General features: G+C 47.0%; 1 protein-coding gene across 2 annotated transcripts; it reads left to right on the top strand.

The window, feature by feature from the left end:
• Window positions 1-13,499: 13,499 nt before the first annotated feature.
• cirbpa (cold inducible RNA binding protein a) lies at window positions 13,500-16,578 on the top strand. Of its 2 annotated transcripts, none has more exons than XM_080470027.1 (7): window positions 13,500-13,639; window positions 14,410-14,520; window positions 14,617-14,723; window positions 15,005-15,119; window positions 15,244-15,370; window positions 15,452-15,504; window positions 16,005-16,578. In XM_080470027.1, exons 2-7 carry the CDS (start codon window positions 14,421-14,423, stop codon window positions 16,016-16,018), a joined length of 516 nt encoding a protein of 171 aa, XP_080326153.1. In that variant the 5' UTR covers window positions 13,500-13,639; window positions 14,410-14,420; the 3' UTR covers window positions 16,019-16,578. The 2 variants fall into 2 exon arrangements, with proteins under 2 accessions (XP_080326153.1, XP_080326154.1); XM_080470028.1 differs by having other exon boundaries at window positions 13,530-13,639; window positions 15,005-15,086.
• Window positions 16,579-17,221: the final 643 nt, after the last annotated feature.

Genomic DNA, 17,221 nt, shown 5'->3' with positions numbered 1-17,221 from the left:
TGAGAGTGTGTTCCGGATCTTCTGGGAGTCCATTGCTCCATCTGCATCCCGCCTCATATACTGGACCAGAGCACAGACAGTTGAAGATGACGCCTGAACCCAGCGCTGCCCCAGAATGCCTTGAGTTTTAATGTTCTCCTTCAGGGTGGCTGTGGGCATGAAGGAGCAGCTTATTGCTGACGTGTTACACTATTTACAGTGATTTACACAACTTGAGATTTAATGTTCAAAACACAAAGTGACAAAGGGTCATTTCTACATTTTAATATGATCATTACTGCATTGAAATAAAAACATTGATGGTGTTGAAGTAAAACATGTCCAGTTTTGATTTCATCTGGTAAATGAATGATTCATCACGCCACTCTCACTCAACAGTTATTGTTATAAATGTGTCAGTGACAAAGTGGCACCATTCCAATCCAGTGATTACCAGCTCACCCTGTACCTGCCAGTAGTATGTGTGTGAACGCCTCAGACTTGTGTGGCCATCCTGAACCTTGAGGTAAGCAACCTGGGTCACATCATTTGTTTTGGACGAACTCCAAAGTTGAGAGGCAATCTAAAATGAAAGCTATGAGTGGTTGGGACTCCAGTTGGCATAGTTTTTCTCCTGATGTCAGGATGTCATGATCAGGAAGTGGTCCTACAAACACATGAGTGACATCATCACAGTAAGTTAAAACAAAGGAAACATTACAAGCATAAAAACATTAAGAACCAATAAATGATACCTGTGTAAGCTCTGTACAGCGTGGACTGCACACATCTGTTTCCCCCACCACCTCACTGGCAGGTTCAGGATGGATCCTATACAAGAAATAAACAAATATGACAAATAAATAAAGGGACAGGTGAGCAATTTGGTCGGACATGGAGGGATAGATTTGTGAGAGCTAAGATTTTTACTTAAATTGCTAAAACTACTAAGGAGATTGTCACATACTAAATAATATTACAAAAGGAAAACAATGGTTCCACTTTTTTTTACCTGTGTTCTAGGTCTGTTCCCTCTGTAGATCACCTGTGCAGGTCAGTGCAGGAGGAACCGTTGGCAGCTGGAGCTGGGAGGAGTGAGCAGTCTGATACAGGAGTTCAACTACATGGTTGAAAAAGCCTTTACCAGCTGCACAACTACAGGAATAAACCAACAACTCAGCTTGTCAACACCCAGTGAGATCTAAAACAGAGAAGTGTTTTAGCACATATATAGAAATTAATACTTGTTAAAACATAATTAGCTTTAATAAACTAACAGAATCCAGAGCAGCAGAAGATAAATAGTAAGCGCGCCGTCATACAGGAGTTGTTCATCGTACATGAAGGTTCTTCAGCTCTCATCTATGACAGCTGATACTATCTGATACTAAAAGCATGCAGAAGCAAAGCAGGTTTAAGGTTAACATCTGGCATCATCATCATAACTTTCCCCTATCATAATAGCAAACACATATCAGAATGTAAAATATCATTTAAAAGTCTAGATCATGCCTCCAATAAATACCTCTAATAATTAAGCAGACTAGATGAGGCTTCTCACCATGTTTATGTTCATCATATGTTGTAGCTCGCGGTTAGCTCACTGAACTACGTCTTTCCTTACCTTGATAGCTGTGGATATATTCTTCATGGATGAACTTATACCCTTCTTCAAGTGTATTTGTTCGTGTATTACCCGCTGCGATGGCCTTCGCATCAGCAAATGAAAAAGCTGGCAAGTTCAGGAGCGTGGGTGAAAAGATAAGGTCCATTTTCAATGAGACACAAACAGGAAGTGATCGAGCACCACAAGACGCTACTTCCGGTTGTCGTGAAAAAGGTCTATGATCGAGAACAACAGAACCCAACTAAACCTTCCAGAGCAGCAGATGGAACAAGCAACAGTGGAAACCAGGAAAAACTCCCTCGCAGGAAGAACAGTTCATAAGAAGTCCCTCTTCAGGAAGAAAGCGTGGGGCGGACCCTAGACTCTGGAAGGGCAGCCATCCACCTTGACCGGTTGGGGGGAGAAGTACATGGGATAGGACAGGGAGAGAGAGGAATAGAAGAGGGAGAGAGAGAGAGTGGCAGACAGGCCAGAGAAGTACAAATACTAAGAAAAGTCTATGATGAGCGTTGGTCTGATGATGAACCAATCTCAGTCTGGAGTTTAAGGGCCGTGCCGTTGCGGTGGGGTCCCGGTGCTGTGGTGGGGTCGGGTAGTAGGACCGTGGTAACTCCACTCTGTGAGTCTTGGGTCTGATCCCCTGGATCCTGCTCCCCTCCTGTCAGGGAGAAAAACAGACGGCGGCAGTATCTGGTGTCTACAGTAATGTTGTTACACAGAGAGAAAGAAAGAAAGACAAGAAACAGAAGCTCCAAATGTAGAGTTACTCCCTTTAACGGGAGAGAGGAAATCCCCTCAGCAGTCTAGTCCTAGAGCAGCTCAACTTAGTGCTCCTATTTTATTCCTAATGAGAAGCTTTATCAAAGAGGAAGCTTTTTAGTCTCCTCTTAAATAAACTAATGGTGTGGGCCCTTCGGACCGAGGCTGCTAGTTGATTCCAGAGTAAAGGAGCCATATGGCTGAAACTCCTGCTTCCTCTTTTACTTTGAAGGACTTTAGGGATTACCAACAGTCCTGCATCCTCAGAGCCAAGGGCTCGTGGAGGGTGATAAACTTCTAGAAGTTTCTCCATATAGGACGGAGCCTGGTGATGAAGAGTTTTATATGTGATCAGAAGGATGTTGAATTCTATTCTAGATTTGATGTGAAGCCAGTGTAAGGATGCTAAGACTGGGGAGATGTGCTCTCTTCTTCCAGTTCTGGTTAGTAAACCTGCAGCAGCGTTCTGCACTAGCTGGAAGATCCTAACAGAGGAGTTTGGACAGCCTGACATTAGGGAGTTACAATCATCTCATCTTGAAGTCACAAAGGCAGGAAGCATTTTTTCTGCATCTTTGAAGGACAAGAAGTTTCTCATTTTTGCAATATTCCTTAGATGGAAGAAGGCTGTCCTGGAGACATGTTTAACATGGGACATAAAGGACAGATCCTGATCAAAAATAACACCCAGGTTCCTAATATCACTGTTAGAGGTTAAGGTAATATTATCTAAGGTAATCAGACTATCTGAAAAGTAATCCCTGAGCTTTTTAGGACCTAGGATTAGAACCTCAGTCTTGGATGTGTTGAGCATTAAGAAGTTGATAGACATCCAGGACTTAACGTCCCTGAGGCAGGACTCTAGTTTAACAAGTTGGTCGGCCTGATTGGCTTTAACTGATAAATATAGCTGAGTATCATCTGCATAACAATGAAAGTTAATGTTGTGTTTCCTAATAATATTTCCGAGTGGTAACATATAGAGATTAAACAATATGGGTCCGAGGACGGAGCCTTGTGGTACTCCACACAGGACCCGTTCATGTATTGAAGATTTGTTATTTACATGAACAAATTGAAACCGGTCAGATAAATATGATTTAAACCAGTTTAAGGCTAAGTTTTTAATGCCGACGGCATCTTCTAATCTCCTTAAGAGTATATTATGATGGACAGTATCAAATGCGGCACTAAGGTCCAGAAGAAGTAAAGCAGATAGAAGAGCTCTATCTGAGGCCATTAGAAGGTCATTAGTAACTTTTAGCAGTGCAGTCTCTGTACTGTGGTTCATTCTGAAGCCGGACTGAAGGTCCTCTAACAGATTATTCTCCTGCAGATAATCCTGGAGTTGTTTAGCCACTACTTTCTCCAGAACCTTTGACAGGAAAGGAAGGTTGGAGATCGGCCTGTAGTTTGAGAGAAGGCTTGTGTCTAAGTTTGGCTTCTTAATGAGAGGTTTAATAACTGCTAGTTTAAAGGATTGTGGCACATAACCTATTGTTAGAGACTGGTTAATAATTGCGAGTATAGAATTATTGATTAGTGGCAGTGCCTCTTTCAGAATTCTAGTAGGAATTGGGTCCAACAGGCTAGTAGTTGGTTTAGCAGAAGAAATAAGGGAATTTAGTTCGACTAGTTGTATTTGCTGAAAGCATTCCAGATGACTGTTAGGTTTAACCAGTTCCTCTGTTATGGGGCTAACAGACGGTAGGGTTTGATGGATGTTATCCCTAAGCCTTGTCATTTTATTTTGAAAGAACTTCATGAAGTCCTCACTACATATATTGATAGGAATGGTGGGCTCGACGCTATTTTGGTTCTTGGTCAGTTTGGCTACAGTACTGAAAAGAACCCGAGGGTTGTTTTTGTTTTCCTCTATTAAGGATGAGTAGTAATTAGTTCTACTTCTACTCAGAGCTTTCTTATAAGTTTTGAAGCTGTCCTTCCAGGCTATATAATCTAGGTCTGTTTTTGTTGAACGCCAAGTTCTTTCTAATCTACGGGAGCGTTGTTTAAGCTGGCGGGTTGATGAGTTAAACCATGGGGAGGACTTTTCCTGTTTTTTCAGTTTCATTTTTTGAGGAGCTATGTCGTCTAGCGTTGTTTTTAGCATATCTGTCAGACTGTTTGTTAGGTATTCAATATCTGAGCTAGCAACAGTATACGGGTCAGGAAGATTCACTACTGATTCTATAGCAGAGGGAATTCTTTCCTTGAATTTAGTTACTATGTTATCAGAGAGAGACCTGGTTAACATGGCTTTAGCCGGAGGTTTATAACTTTTTTATCACGTTTTCTGAGTTTCATAAAATACACATAAAATAATGGTCACTATTTTACATGTTTAATATTTGAAGGTTTCATTTTACTCTCCATTCATTAGGAGCACAGAGGCTTGGTTCTCTCTTCCTTTCTCTACCAACCAATCAGCTTTCAGCATCATGGAGCAACGGGTCGACCACTCAACGTTGCTGTCAACTCCTGGATCAGAGCTGCTCTTAGAAACTTCCTCCGTCACTCTGAAGCTCAGGTTCCTTCCTGGGAGTTGTTAGGCTGAGTTAGGAGCTCTGAGACTCTGAGACTCTGAGACTCTGAGAGACTCAGAGATTCTGAGACTCTGAGACTCTGAGACTCTGAGACTCTGAGACTCTGAGACTCTGAGAGACTCTGAGAGACTCTGAGAGATTCTGAGACTCTGAGACTCTGAGAGACTCTGAGAGACTCTGAGACTCTGAGACCTTGAGAGACTCTGAGAGACTCTGAGAGACTCTGAGAGACTCTGAGACTCTGAGACGCTTCCTGAACACGAGCACTGGTTTGTACTTCTTGTTTTACTTGTCAGTGAAAGGAGCCGTCCTACCATTTGTTTGCTCTGTATTCATTCTATTGGACTTGTCCTCTTGCACAGGTGTTGCAGGTAGTCCCCTGTTGAACAGAATTCTGCTGACACGTCGTCCACAGAGAGACGAAGGCAGCAGCTCTTGTGAAAACACTGGACTGATCTGACCATCAACCACTGCCCGTTAGAAAACATCCCCACCATCACATGAATGGGGTTTCATTTCTTCATTGTCCTGCTGGTATTAATCCAGCAGGATTAGAAGTTATTCCAGGTTTAAAGAACACCTGAAGGTCATGAATTTATTAGTGATGGAACACTGAATGAAGTGAGCTCACTTTGTTCCCACATGTTGAACCTCCAGATCATCCAGATAAAGAAATGACTTGTTTAGATTATTTCCTGAGTAGAATGATAATGGTGTGTCTCCTGTGGGGAGGGGGGGGGGATCCCCCCGAGGAGAATCGGACGCTGCACTGGAACCTGGACCGTCTGGAGCGTCTGATGCTTCAGCGGCGCCTCCGCAGGCCAACTGGCAGGAAGGTTTCACAAACCTCCGTCCCATACCAGCACCGCCACCATCACCCCTAGTCCGCTCTGCACACTGGGAGGAACCCCAGCGGACCCCTGGCCTGGCGGCGGGAACCTGGCCACCCTGGTGTTCCACACTAACCTTAGTGCTGGAACACCAGGTTAGTGTGTAAAACCTTCATGTGTGAAAAACCTCTGTGTGTTTACTTCTGTGCAGAAAAGCTCCGTCTGAAAGGTTTTGACTTATGCAACGTGTAAAGTCGTGGAATAAAGAAAAACCAGTAGTACTTCTCTTTCTACTCTCATGACCAAACTGACCATCTGCTTTTTATTTCACGGCTGTATAATTGTCCCAAAATGCACAATGAGAGAGTGCTACGTCACCTTTTCCAAGATCATTTCAACTTTCTGGCAGATGTTTTTTAAATATACAATAAAAAAAAAAGAGGATTATCAATTCTTTTATAATGTGTACTTATAAATAAAGAAGAAACTGAACATGCAGTACGTAGCATACCTTGTTTGGAGAAGGTCTAGCAAGAATCCTAAACCCTCTGCAGCCCTCGGCGGAGCTCTGGGGTACACAACGGAGGAACCCCCCTCTGTAGGAACCCCCCTCTGCAGGAACCCCCCTCTGCAGGAACCCTCCTCTGCAGGAGCTGCTGTGTCGAAAACACAGTGGTCTATGACAGGGGGGGGACTGGGGCAAAAAATCTGCCCTGACATATACAGTATATATCCATCCATCCATTGTCCTCCTCTTATCCGGGGCCGGGTTAGTCTCAGCAGGGATGTCCAGACGTCCCTCGCCCCAGACACGTCCTCCAGCTCTTCCGGTGGGACCCCAAGGCGTTCCCAGGCCAGCCGAGAGACATAGTCCCTCCAGCGTGTCCTAGGTCTGCCCCAAGGCCTCCTACCGGAGGGACATGCCTGGAACACCTCACTAGGGAGGCGTCCGGGGGGCATCCCAAACAGATGCCCCAGCCTCAGCTGGCTCCTCTGGATGTGGAGGAGCAGCGGCTCTACTTCGAGCTCCTCCCTGGTGACGGAGCTCCTCACCCTATCTCTAAGGGTGCGCCCAGCCACCCTACGGAGGAAACTCATTTCAGCCGTTTGTATCCGGGATCTCCTTCTTTCAGTCATGACCCAAAGCTCATGACCATAAGTGAGGGTAGGAAGGAAGATCAACTGGCTCATGACCATAGGTGAGGGGAGGAACGAAGATCAACTGGCTCATGACCATAGGTGAGGGGAGGAAGGAAGATGGAGCGGTAAATCCAGAGCCTCGCCTTCTGGCTTCGCTCCTTCTTCACCACGACGGACCGATACAGCGACCGCATAACTGCAGACGCTGCACCGATCCGCCTGTCGATCTCACGCTCCATCTTCCCCCCGGTGGAGAACCATGGCCTCGGATTTAGAGGTGCTGATCCTCATCCCAGTTGCTTCACACTCGGCTGTGAACCGCGCCAGTGCACGCTGAAGGTCCAGGTTTGATGAGGCCACCAGGACCACATCGTCTGCAAAAAGCAGAGACGAGATCCTGTGGTCCGCAAACCGGACCCCCTCCGGTCCCTGGCTGTGCCTAGAAATTCTGTCCATAAAAGTTATGAACAGAACCGGTGACAAAGGACAGCCCTGCCGGAGGCCAGCGTACACTGGGAACAGGTCCGACTTACTGCCGGCAATGCGAACCAAACTCCTGCTCCAGGTGTACAGGGACCGGACAGCCCTTAGGAAAGGGTCCTGGACTCCATACTCCCAGAGCACCCCCCACAGGACATCCCGAGGGACACGGTCAAACACCTTCTCCAGGTGCACAAAACACATGTGGACTGGTTGGGCAAACTCCCATGAGCCCTCGAGCACCCGGTGGAGAGTATATATATATATATATATCTATCAAGCCCCGGGCGGAGCCGTGTGAAGAATTAAAAAAAAAAAATGCTTACAAAAATTTAATTGACTGTTAATGCACTTTTGCACCGACTGCAAAATCTCATTTTATGAAGTAGTGAGGTTTGTTTCTTCCAGCTCACCACATCTTTGTAAAACTGCAGTGACCATAAACTACATTTCCCACAATGCATGCTGATTCTATTAATTTTATAATACTAAAGATTTAAATTTGCAGTTTTGCTACAATCTGGCACATTTACAATTTGTGTACAATTTATATATGATTGTTATATTATATTACCTGTGAAGATTGCAGTAAATAAACATCAATGAACAACAAGTAGAACAACAAGTAGAACTGAGAAATATAAACAATCCAAAATGTCCAGGAAGAGAAACTGTGATGCAGATGAAAGGATGTTTGATGAACGAAGGGAGGAGAAGACATGTTTGTGCTTCAAGGAGAGAAACAGTTTGTCTTTAGTGTTCTGAGACGTGTCGGTTTCAAAGAGTAAAATATAAGTTCACATCTTGATACTAAGTACGGAGGGAAGTATGCCAGAGTTAGACTGAACAGAGCAACGAGCAAATATATATTTTATATCTATGCAAATGTATATGTAATATTTGTAATATGAGTAAGTAATAAAGTCAATTATTTAAAATTGAGTAGGTACATTTATTTTACATTATATTTGTTTACATTTAGTTCCATTTAGACTGTCTTACAGTTACATTTATACTGTCTTACAGTTACATTTAGTTACATGTATACTGTCTTACAGTTACATGTATATTGTCTTACAGTTACATTTAGTTACATGTATGCTGTCTTACAGTTACATTTAGTTACATGTATACTGTTTTACAGTTCCATTTGTCCCTTTGAGGGCAGCCATGATGCTAACGTGTTCTCGGTGGACATGAGTTGGACACTCCTGCTCTCAGACTTCAATAATACCCCGACTCCTGAGAATGTCAACAACAACAGAAAGTGTGTCAGCTTTTAAAAACCCAGAAATGATGGTATAGCAGTTGTATATGACTGCATTAGATTACACAGGTGTACCAATGCAGTGGCTTGTGAGTGTTTATCTCCATATAAGGTAATGAACTAATTACTAAATCTATACTAAAATATTTAAGACTTGTAGCATCAGCTTGCAATAGATCTGACAGGTAACTACATAACTCAGTGACTCCCAGGCTGCACATGACGGAGCAGCAGGCCTGTTTGTTCTTTGACATTGATAAATAGTGACACATGAGGAATGTGTGCAAACAAAAACACCTTTTTGGTTTTTGACCTCAGTGTGTCTTTAAAATGTTGCTCTCTCAGATAACCTCACAAGTAGAGCTGCTTACAAAACTGTCATGCTGCTTTTTATTACTTACCCCACCCTCTAAAGGCTCAGTCTCCATCAGCTGTGGTGTCTGTTGTGCCTCTTGCTCCTGCTGCAGTAGCAGTCAGTTGCCTGAAGCCGGGAGGGGGGCGCCAGAGTCAAGCTGGGTCTGTGGGTCGATTCTAGCTAATTGATGCTCCGGCTGAAGATGCTAACGCTGCAGCACCTGCTGCTGCTGGTGGAGCAGATAAAGTGGTCATGTTGCTGCTGGTGGAGCAGATAAAGTGGTCATGTTGGTGCTGGTGGAGCAGATAAAGTGGTCATGTTGGTGCTGGTGGAGCAGATAAAGTGGTCATGCTGGTGCTGGTGGAGCAGATAAAGTGGTCATGCTGGTGCTGGTGGAGCAGATAAAGTGGTCATGTTGGTGCTGGTGGAGCAGATAAAGTGGTCATGTTGTGGTGGAGCAGATAAAGTGGTCATGTTGCTGCTGGTGGAGCAGATAAAGTGGTCATGCTGGTGCTGGTGGAGCAGATAAAGTGGTCATGTTGCTGGTGGAGCAGATAAAGTGGTCATGTTGCTGCTTCCAGGGCTTTCATTTCTGAGTTTTTTCAGTGGTTGTTTATCCATGTTGTTGTCTGTCTCCTCATTTGACCTCGGCTCACCTGCGGTGTGATTGAAGGTGACTCTGTTAGCCCCGCCCACCCAGCAACTGGGTGATTGACAAGCCCCTGACTGACTGGTAACCAATGGGCTGTGCTGTAACACCGTCAGCCCACACTTGGCCAGACAATTATGTTAGGTGGGACCTGCTGACCAGCCCGACACACTGGCCCACAGAGACACCGGCCCACAGAGACACCGGCCCACAGAGACACCGGCCGACAGAGACACCGACCGACAGAGACACCGACCCACAGAGACACCGGCCCACAGAGACACCGGCCCACAGAGACACCGGCCGACAGAGACACGACCCACAGAGACACGGGCCCACAGAGACACCGGCCCACAGAGACACGACCCACAGAGACACGGGCCGACAGAGACACCGGCCCACAGAGACACCAACCCACAGAGACACCGGCCGACAGAGACACCGACCCACAGAGACACCGGCCCACAGAGACACCGGCCCACAGAGACACCGGCCGACAGAGACACCGGCCCACAGAGACACCGACCCACAGAGACACCGGCCCACAGAGACACCGGCCGACAGAGACACCGGCCCACAGAGACACCAACCCACAGAGACACCGGCCGACAGAGACACCGACCCACAGAGACACCGGCCGACAGAGACACCAACCCACAGAGACACCGGCCCACAGAGACACGACCCACAGAGACACGGACCCACAGAGACACCGGCCCACAGAGACACCGGCCGACAGAGACACCAACCCACAGAGACACCGGCCCACAGAGACACCGACCCACAGACCCACAGAGACACCGGCCGACAGACACAGACCCACAGAGACACAGACCCACAGAGACACCGGCCCACAGAGACACCGGCCCACAGAGACACCGACCCACAGACCCACAGAGACACCGGCCGACAGACACAGACCCACAGAGACACAGACCCACAGAGACACCGGCCCACAGAGACACCGGCCCACAAAGACACCGACCCACAGAGACACCGGCCGACAGAGACACCGACCGACAGAGACACCGACCCACAGAGACACCGGCCCACAGAGACACCGGCCCACAGAGACACCGGCCGACAGAGACACGACCCACAGAGACACGGGCCCACAGAGACACCGGCCCACAGAGACACGACCCACAGAGACACAGGCCGACAGAGACACCGGCCCACAGAGACACCAACCCACAGAGACACCGGCCAACAGAGACACCGACCCACAGAGACACCGGCCCACAGAGACACCGGCCCACAGAGACACCGGCCGACAGAGACACCGGCCCACAGAGACACCAACCCACAGAGACACCGGCCGACAGAGACACCGACCCACAGAGACACCGGCCGACAGAGACACCAACCCACAGAGACACCGGCCCACAGAGACACGACCCACAGAGACACGGACCCACAGAGACACCGGCCCACAGAGACACCGGCCGACAGAGACACCAACCCACAGAGACACCGGCCCACAGAGACACCGACCCACAGACCCACAGAGACACCGGCCGACAGACACAGACCCACAGAGACACAGACCCACAGAGACACCGGCCCACAGAGACACCGGCCCACAGAGACACCGACCCACAGAGACACCGGCCCACAGAGACACCGGCCCACCGGGATTGTGCCGGTATGCCAGAGGGCCAGTCCACCTCTGGCCCATGATGACAAATCATCTCTGAAAACAATTTGCAATTTGCAATTCAGCCAAAAGCATAACCTTCCCTCAAAGATAGAATTATACATCCTTGTATGAACAAACCCACAATGATAAGGTTTGAACATAATCTATATGTGTGACTATACATATATCATACATATACATATATCATACATATATCATACATATATCATACATATATCCCAGGATCGTCTCAAACGCCCAACTTTCTGTTTCCATCCTGACCGATATCGGCTGTTTAACAGAGCGACGTTGCTCGTTGGGTAGTGTGGCGTGGTGTGGTTGGTAGAGCGGCGTGGTTCGGTTGGTAGAGCGGCGTGGCTCGGTGAGTAGCGTGGAGTGGTTTGGTTGGTAGAGCAGCGTGGTTTGGTTGTTAGAGCGGCGTGGCTCGGTGGGTAGCACGGTGTGGTTTGGTTGGTAGAGCGGCGTGGTTTGGTTGGTAGAGCGGCGTGGTTTGGTTGGTAGAGCGGCATGGTTCGGTTGGTAGAGCGGCATGATTTGGTGGGTAGAGCGGCGTGGGTAGAGCGGTGTGGGTAGAGCAGCGTGGTTTGGTTGGTAGATCGGCGTGGCTCGTTGGTAGAGCGGCGTGATTTGGTTGGTAGGGAGGCGTGGCTCGGTGGGCAGAGCGGCGTGGTTTGGTTGGTAGAGCGGCAAGGCACGGTGGGTAGGGCGGCGTGGTTTGGTTGGTAGAGCGGCGTGGTTTGGTTGGTAGAGCGGTGTGGTTTGGTTGGAAGAGCGGCGTGGTTTGGTTGGTAGAGCTGCGTGGTTTGGTTGGTAGAGCCTGGTAAATGTTGAGAGGGTCATATTCTACCTTTAAAACTCAGAGTACTTCCCAATGCCAGTTACTCTGTTGACCACGTTCCATTACAAAGCTGCAATCTGTTGTGGGCCGATTAGAAACAGAGCCTGTGCTGGAGCTTGGACACCTGGTCCAGTTAGAACCAATTAGCTCTTTCACTTGTACAAATTGCTCAGGGCCCGGTTCGGAGCCGGGCCCCTCCCCCTCTCCAGCCTGGGCCCGGAGGAGCTCAGATCATGCAAACTGTTTTTTTCTAATCACCACTACGCAGCTGCAACTTCCGTGTTGGTTCCGAGAGAGTAAATGTCGCCCCGGTTGGTGACGGTGTCGCTCCGCTGGTTGTGACGGCTGCTACTTCCACATGGAGGCAGAGATGGTGGATGTGATGCCAGGACAGACACCGGGGCTCGGGGCTCGGACCAGCTCTGGCGTCCCGGCAGGTTCCAGTGTCGGGGAACCGGAGCTCCGGGGCGGCATGCGACGGTTCACACAATAGAGCACCAGCCAGCGACATGACAAGTGGACTCGGTAGAGCATCGGTTCCGGCCATAGCGTCTGCTCCAGAGTCCCGGTCTCCGTCCTGCCTCACGTCTCCTCTTTAGGGACCAACATGAAAGTTGAGCAGCAAAAAACTAAACAATAAAACAACCAGTGCGAAGCTGAATCTGGTAACAGAGGATTCATACAGCCACATATTAAAATATTGAGGACGGGTAGTAAATCACTGACCAATCAGCAGACGGCTCCTCAAAGCCAGACCTGTTCTATGGTCCAGAGTACCCCGACGGAGGGTTAGCGGAGAAACCTCCACCTTTGGAGCGATATTTTCCGGGAAATCCCAAATTCTTGCGGTGGAAACATGAACCGTAATTTACTATACCAGTCGATTCAGGCATCTTTTGTGCGGTGGAAACACGGCTTTAGTGATATAGGAGTACTACATTTTGTTGTTTCTGTTGTTCTCTTGGTTTGTTCTACTTCAAAATGAAATAGTTGATCTTGGTGGTGCTGAAGCTTGTAGCCCCTGTTGAGGGAATGTGTATGTTGTAAAATGATGTTATGATGAGCTTTGTTATTTGGGTTGAAAGGGTCATGTGCCCTGTCCCCGGCCCGGCCCTGATTTGTTCCGCCAGTGGGCTTCATCATCCGGTTCCTCAGGACTCTGTTCGCCATGAAGCTCCTCAGTAATGGAGGTGGACCAAGTCCTGAAGCTTTGAACAGTTGGACATGTGCATAAAGGTTTCGAGACGGTCACATTAAGTTCACCTTGGAAGCTTAGAGTGCATTTTGAGTGTCACCAGGATAAAACTTCTAGCGAGGAGTACGAGTCTTCTGTAGTCTGCGTTGTGGTGCAGTTCCTGGTGGTGACGGCAGGGGGCACTGTGGAAAGCCAGCCGTCTGTGTAGAAGAAGAGGCGGTAAAAAGCGGTTCAGTCCATCCCTCCTCCTCCATTCGTCCTGCAGCAGCACCACAACCTCCTGCTCCTCTTCAGCTCTGGTCTCCAGCACAAAGGTAACCGCTTCTCCAGCCTCTGTGACCACTTCTCTTCTCTGGATCTTCTCTTAATCACACCTGCTGCTCCTTTTCTCTGACTTTTCTTTTCTCTCGGCCTGCTGCTTAAAAACAGATTAATGGTTTAAAAAAATCCCGCCTCTACAGCTCGATGTGAAAAACATATGAAAACGTTTTCAGATTGAGTTCTATTGGGGATTTGTTACTATTGTGAGGCCTGATCGCAGCAGATTACGATTTCAGTTACGTAACGAAACGACAGTTAGAAGCTCGCTTCTGAGGCCTACTCGAACAAAGTACTGCAGCTCAATGTGGGAAAATGTGTTCCAGGGCTTTCCCTCTAAGTATTTTATGAATTAGTGCGAGTATTTTTTTTTTTTTTAGGACTGAATCCACATTTGAAGGGTTAAAGGTTTTAAATGAGCGGTTGAAACGGGTTTCTGAGGCCGAATCAAACAAAGTGCGGCGCTGCTACAAAATGGCGCCGAGAGAAAAATGCTAACTAGCTAATCCGCTAACAGACGACACCATGCGCGCAGGCCTGAGGCCTAGTTCCCTCCGATTGGCCGAAAAACTCAAAAATATGACACTTTATAGATTAGAAGTTATATGTATAGGTAAAGTAATTTATCAGTGTTATCTTCGGATTTTGCCGGTGAATAAGATGGGGTTTGTGTGTTTTCGTGTCGCCGCTCCGGTGACCTATTTTCTGCTCGGACGAAATGTCTCCTGTTATGTGGACTAAGTTATATTTTAATTTGTTTTTACAGACTTATTAAACATGTCGGACGAAGGTAAACTGTTCATTGGGGGTCTGAGCTTCGAGACCAACGAGGAGTCTCTGGCTGCGGCCTTCGGGAAATACGGAACCATCGAGAAAGGTAAACCCAATGGACGGATGTATTAGTCGGTAAATACTGACGCTGGCAGTTTTCCATGGTTATTTCTGCATGGTCTAATCTCTATTTTCTCCTCAGTGGATGTGATCAGAGACAAAGAGACGGGGAAATCTCGCGGTTTCGGATTTGTGAAGTTCGACAACAGAGACGATGCTAAAGACGCCATGGAGGCCATGAACGGGAAGGTACATCAATCCTCATCTTCAGGCCTTTTTACATGTGTAGTTTTCATTCTTTTATAATCCTCCAGCCTGCAGTACCTAAAGTGTCCAGAGGCGTGCTGATTTAGTAGTTACTCATTAGCTGTTAGTTTATTATCTTTCTATGTGTAGTTTCAGTATGACTGGACAGCCTGGCTCGGCTTGGGATTAGATATTCTGTGTGACCAGTTCAGTTGCACGCAGACACGTCAGTAAATTTAGTTTCAATGTCACTAATCCCACGTTTCCCTCCATCACACGGGCAGACTCTGGACGGCCGGGCCATTCGTGTGGATGAAGCAGGAAAATCTGGACGCAGGTCGGGAGGATTCAGCTCCGGACCAAGAGGTGGAAGATTCAGCGGACCCCGCGGAGGAAGAGGTGGGTTCTCACCCTCACCCTCGAGGTGAGGGTGAGAACCCGAACTCCGAAGGTGCACAATGGCTACTTTGAGTGCTAGTTCGTTGATATTTGTTCACCTGTGAGCTTGACTGTCGTTATTTAGGTGGCGGCTACAACGGCGACCGGTACAGCTACAGCGATCGGAGCTTCGGTGGCGAGCAGAGGGGCTTCGGCAGCGGTGGATACAGGAGTGGAGGCTATTCAAGTGGCGGCAGCTACAGAGACAATAGGTATGCACGAGTGAGGTGTTGTGTTCTGGTCTTTCAGCCTGTTGTTTTGAGGTTTTGTTTAAAATGAAACTCTCGTTCTAGGGGTCAGGGGTATAATGACCGCTCTTCCTACCGTGACGGCTACGACAGTTATGGTAAGTTTCCATTTGCACAGTGTCCAGATTTATGTTGGGGCTGTCACACTTAAATATGTGACACAAGTGAGTCTTGGCAGATATTGATCAAATATATGGCTGAAGATCTTAATGACTAAATATGGTTGGTGGCAGGCTCAGAGTTCTATCTGCACCACATCACAGGTGATGTCATCAAACAATGAATTTAGGATAATTTCACAGCCCCAACATATGAAGACTGAGCTTTGTATGCCCCTTCAGTCTGGTTCATGTCTCTTTATTGTCAACGTCCAAATTTGGGAGCCCACGCCCGACTCTGAATCTAAAATAAAGGCTAGCAAAGAAAAAATTGGGACCATGAGCTATTTTCTGATAATCTCTGCTGATGGAGCCCCTAATGCGACAACCGAAGGGAGGGTTTTCTGTTGTAGAGTGTCTGGTGGGTTGAGGGGATATTGTGAAACTCTCGTGTTGGAACTTGCAGTGTCTTTACCTGTGTGCCCACTTCTTATCCTCAGCTACACACGAGTAAACATCTCCCTGATTCAAGATCATCACTTGGCTGGCTGTATTTCAAAGATGCGCTCCTCAAGAAAAATGTCCACGTGTTATTGCTGACTTTAGTTATTTTTTTGTAGTTCTGTTGTAGTAGCTCAGCATCTTTAAAGAGAAAATGTAGCCATGAGTTTTGGTCATTCCTTAACAAACCATGTTACAAATTTAAAATTTCCTTGCTTAATTGGGCATCTTGATTCCTTAAAAAAAGACACCTGTGTGAACTGATCAGTACTGTACAGTCCCAGTTTGGGGGTGGAACCACAGCTCTCCCCATGGCTTTTCGTTTAACAGCCACTACCGTCTCCGTTGGCTTTTTGTCCAGTGAGTTAAAGGTCTTTCCTTATTTGATTCCTCATGTAGTTTTTGATTTTTAATGGGGCTTGTTTTCTATTTTTGATTCCTCATTTCCCCCTCAGTCTTTGCGACTGTCCTACCTCCTGCCAGGTTTCACACTGAGTGAGGAAAGGGATCCTTTTGCTCTCAAATCGACTTTTTGAGGGATTCAGTACTCGATTCATTTTTCCCTTTTTTTTTTAAGAAACAAACACCACCTTAGCTTAGCTGAGGCTCCTGTATGTTCATATTCCCAAAAGAGTGAATTCCTTTCAGACTGGTGAACTACACATCCGAAGTGGCCGGCTGTTCATGAAGTTGCAAATTGCAGCATGCTACAGTCCGTCCAAGGTATCTTCTGTGCTCTGCTCAACATCTGCATTTTTTAAATGTGCTGTAAAATGGACTAATCTTGTTCAGTGTTCGAAAAAATGTAACTTCGTTTCCCCAAAGTAATATCTCAACCGGGAACAGTTTTGTACTTTATGTTCTTTGTATGATCGATTTTTTTTTTTTTTTTTTTCTTTGTCAGTTTGGCTTCATGGAGCCTATTAAAACAGACTGTGGAAAATACCCTTTGATTCCTTTGCCTTTCAAAATGACCACAGGGGGGAGCTGAAGTGCGAGCTATAGGCTCGTATGTTAATGTAATGCGTGCGCACAGATTGTCTCAGGAGGACAACTTCAAATTGGGCCGTAAATCCTGAATTGTCTGCTAAGTGGGATCAATAAGCTAACGTGGGTGTAACTTCTGTCCTCATTAAAGCTGCTGTTTGGTTTCTCAAAGGTTTAAAAAAAAAAAAAAAAAAACTGTGGCCCTGTGAATCCTGTTCATGTTTATCTA

The sequence above is a fragment of the Lipophrys pholis genome, assembly GCF_963383615.2.
Source record: "Lipophrys pholis genome assembly, chromosome: 1".
NCBI classification, from domain to species: Eukaryota; Metazoa; Chordata; class Actinopteri; order Blenniiformes; family Blenniidae; genus Lipophrys; species Lipophrys pholis.
This window is presented reverse-complemented; position numbering and strand designations above follow the sequence as displayed.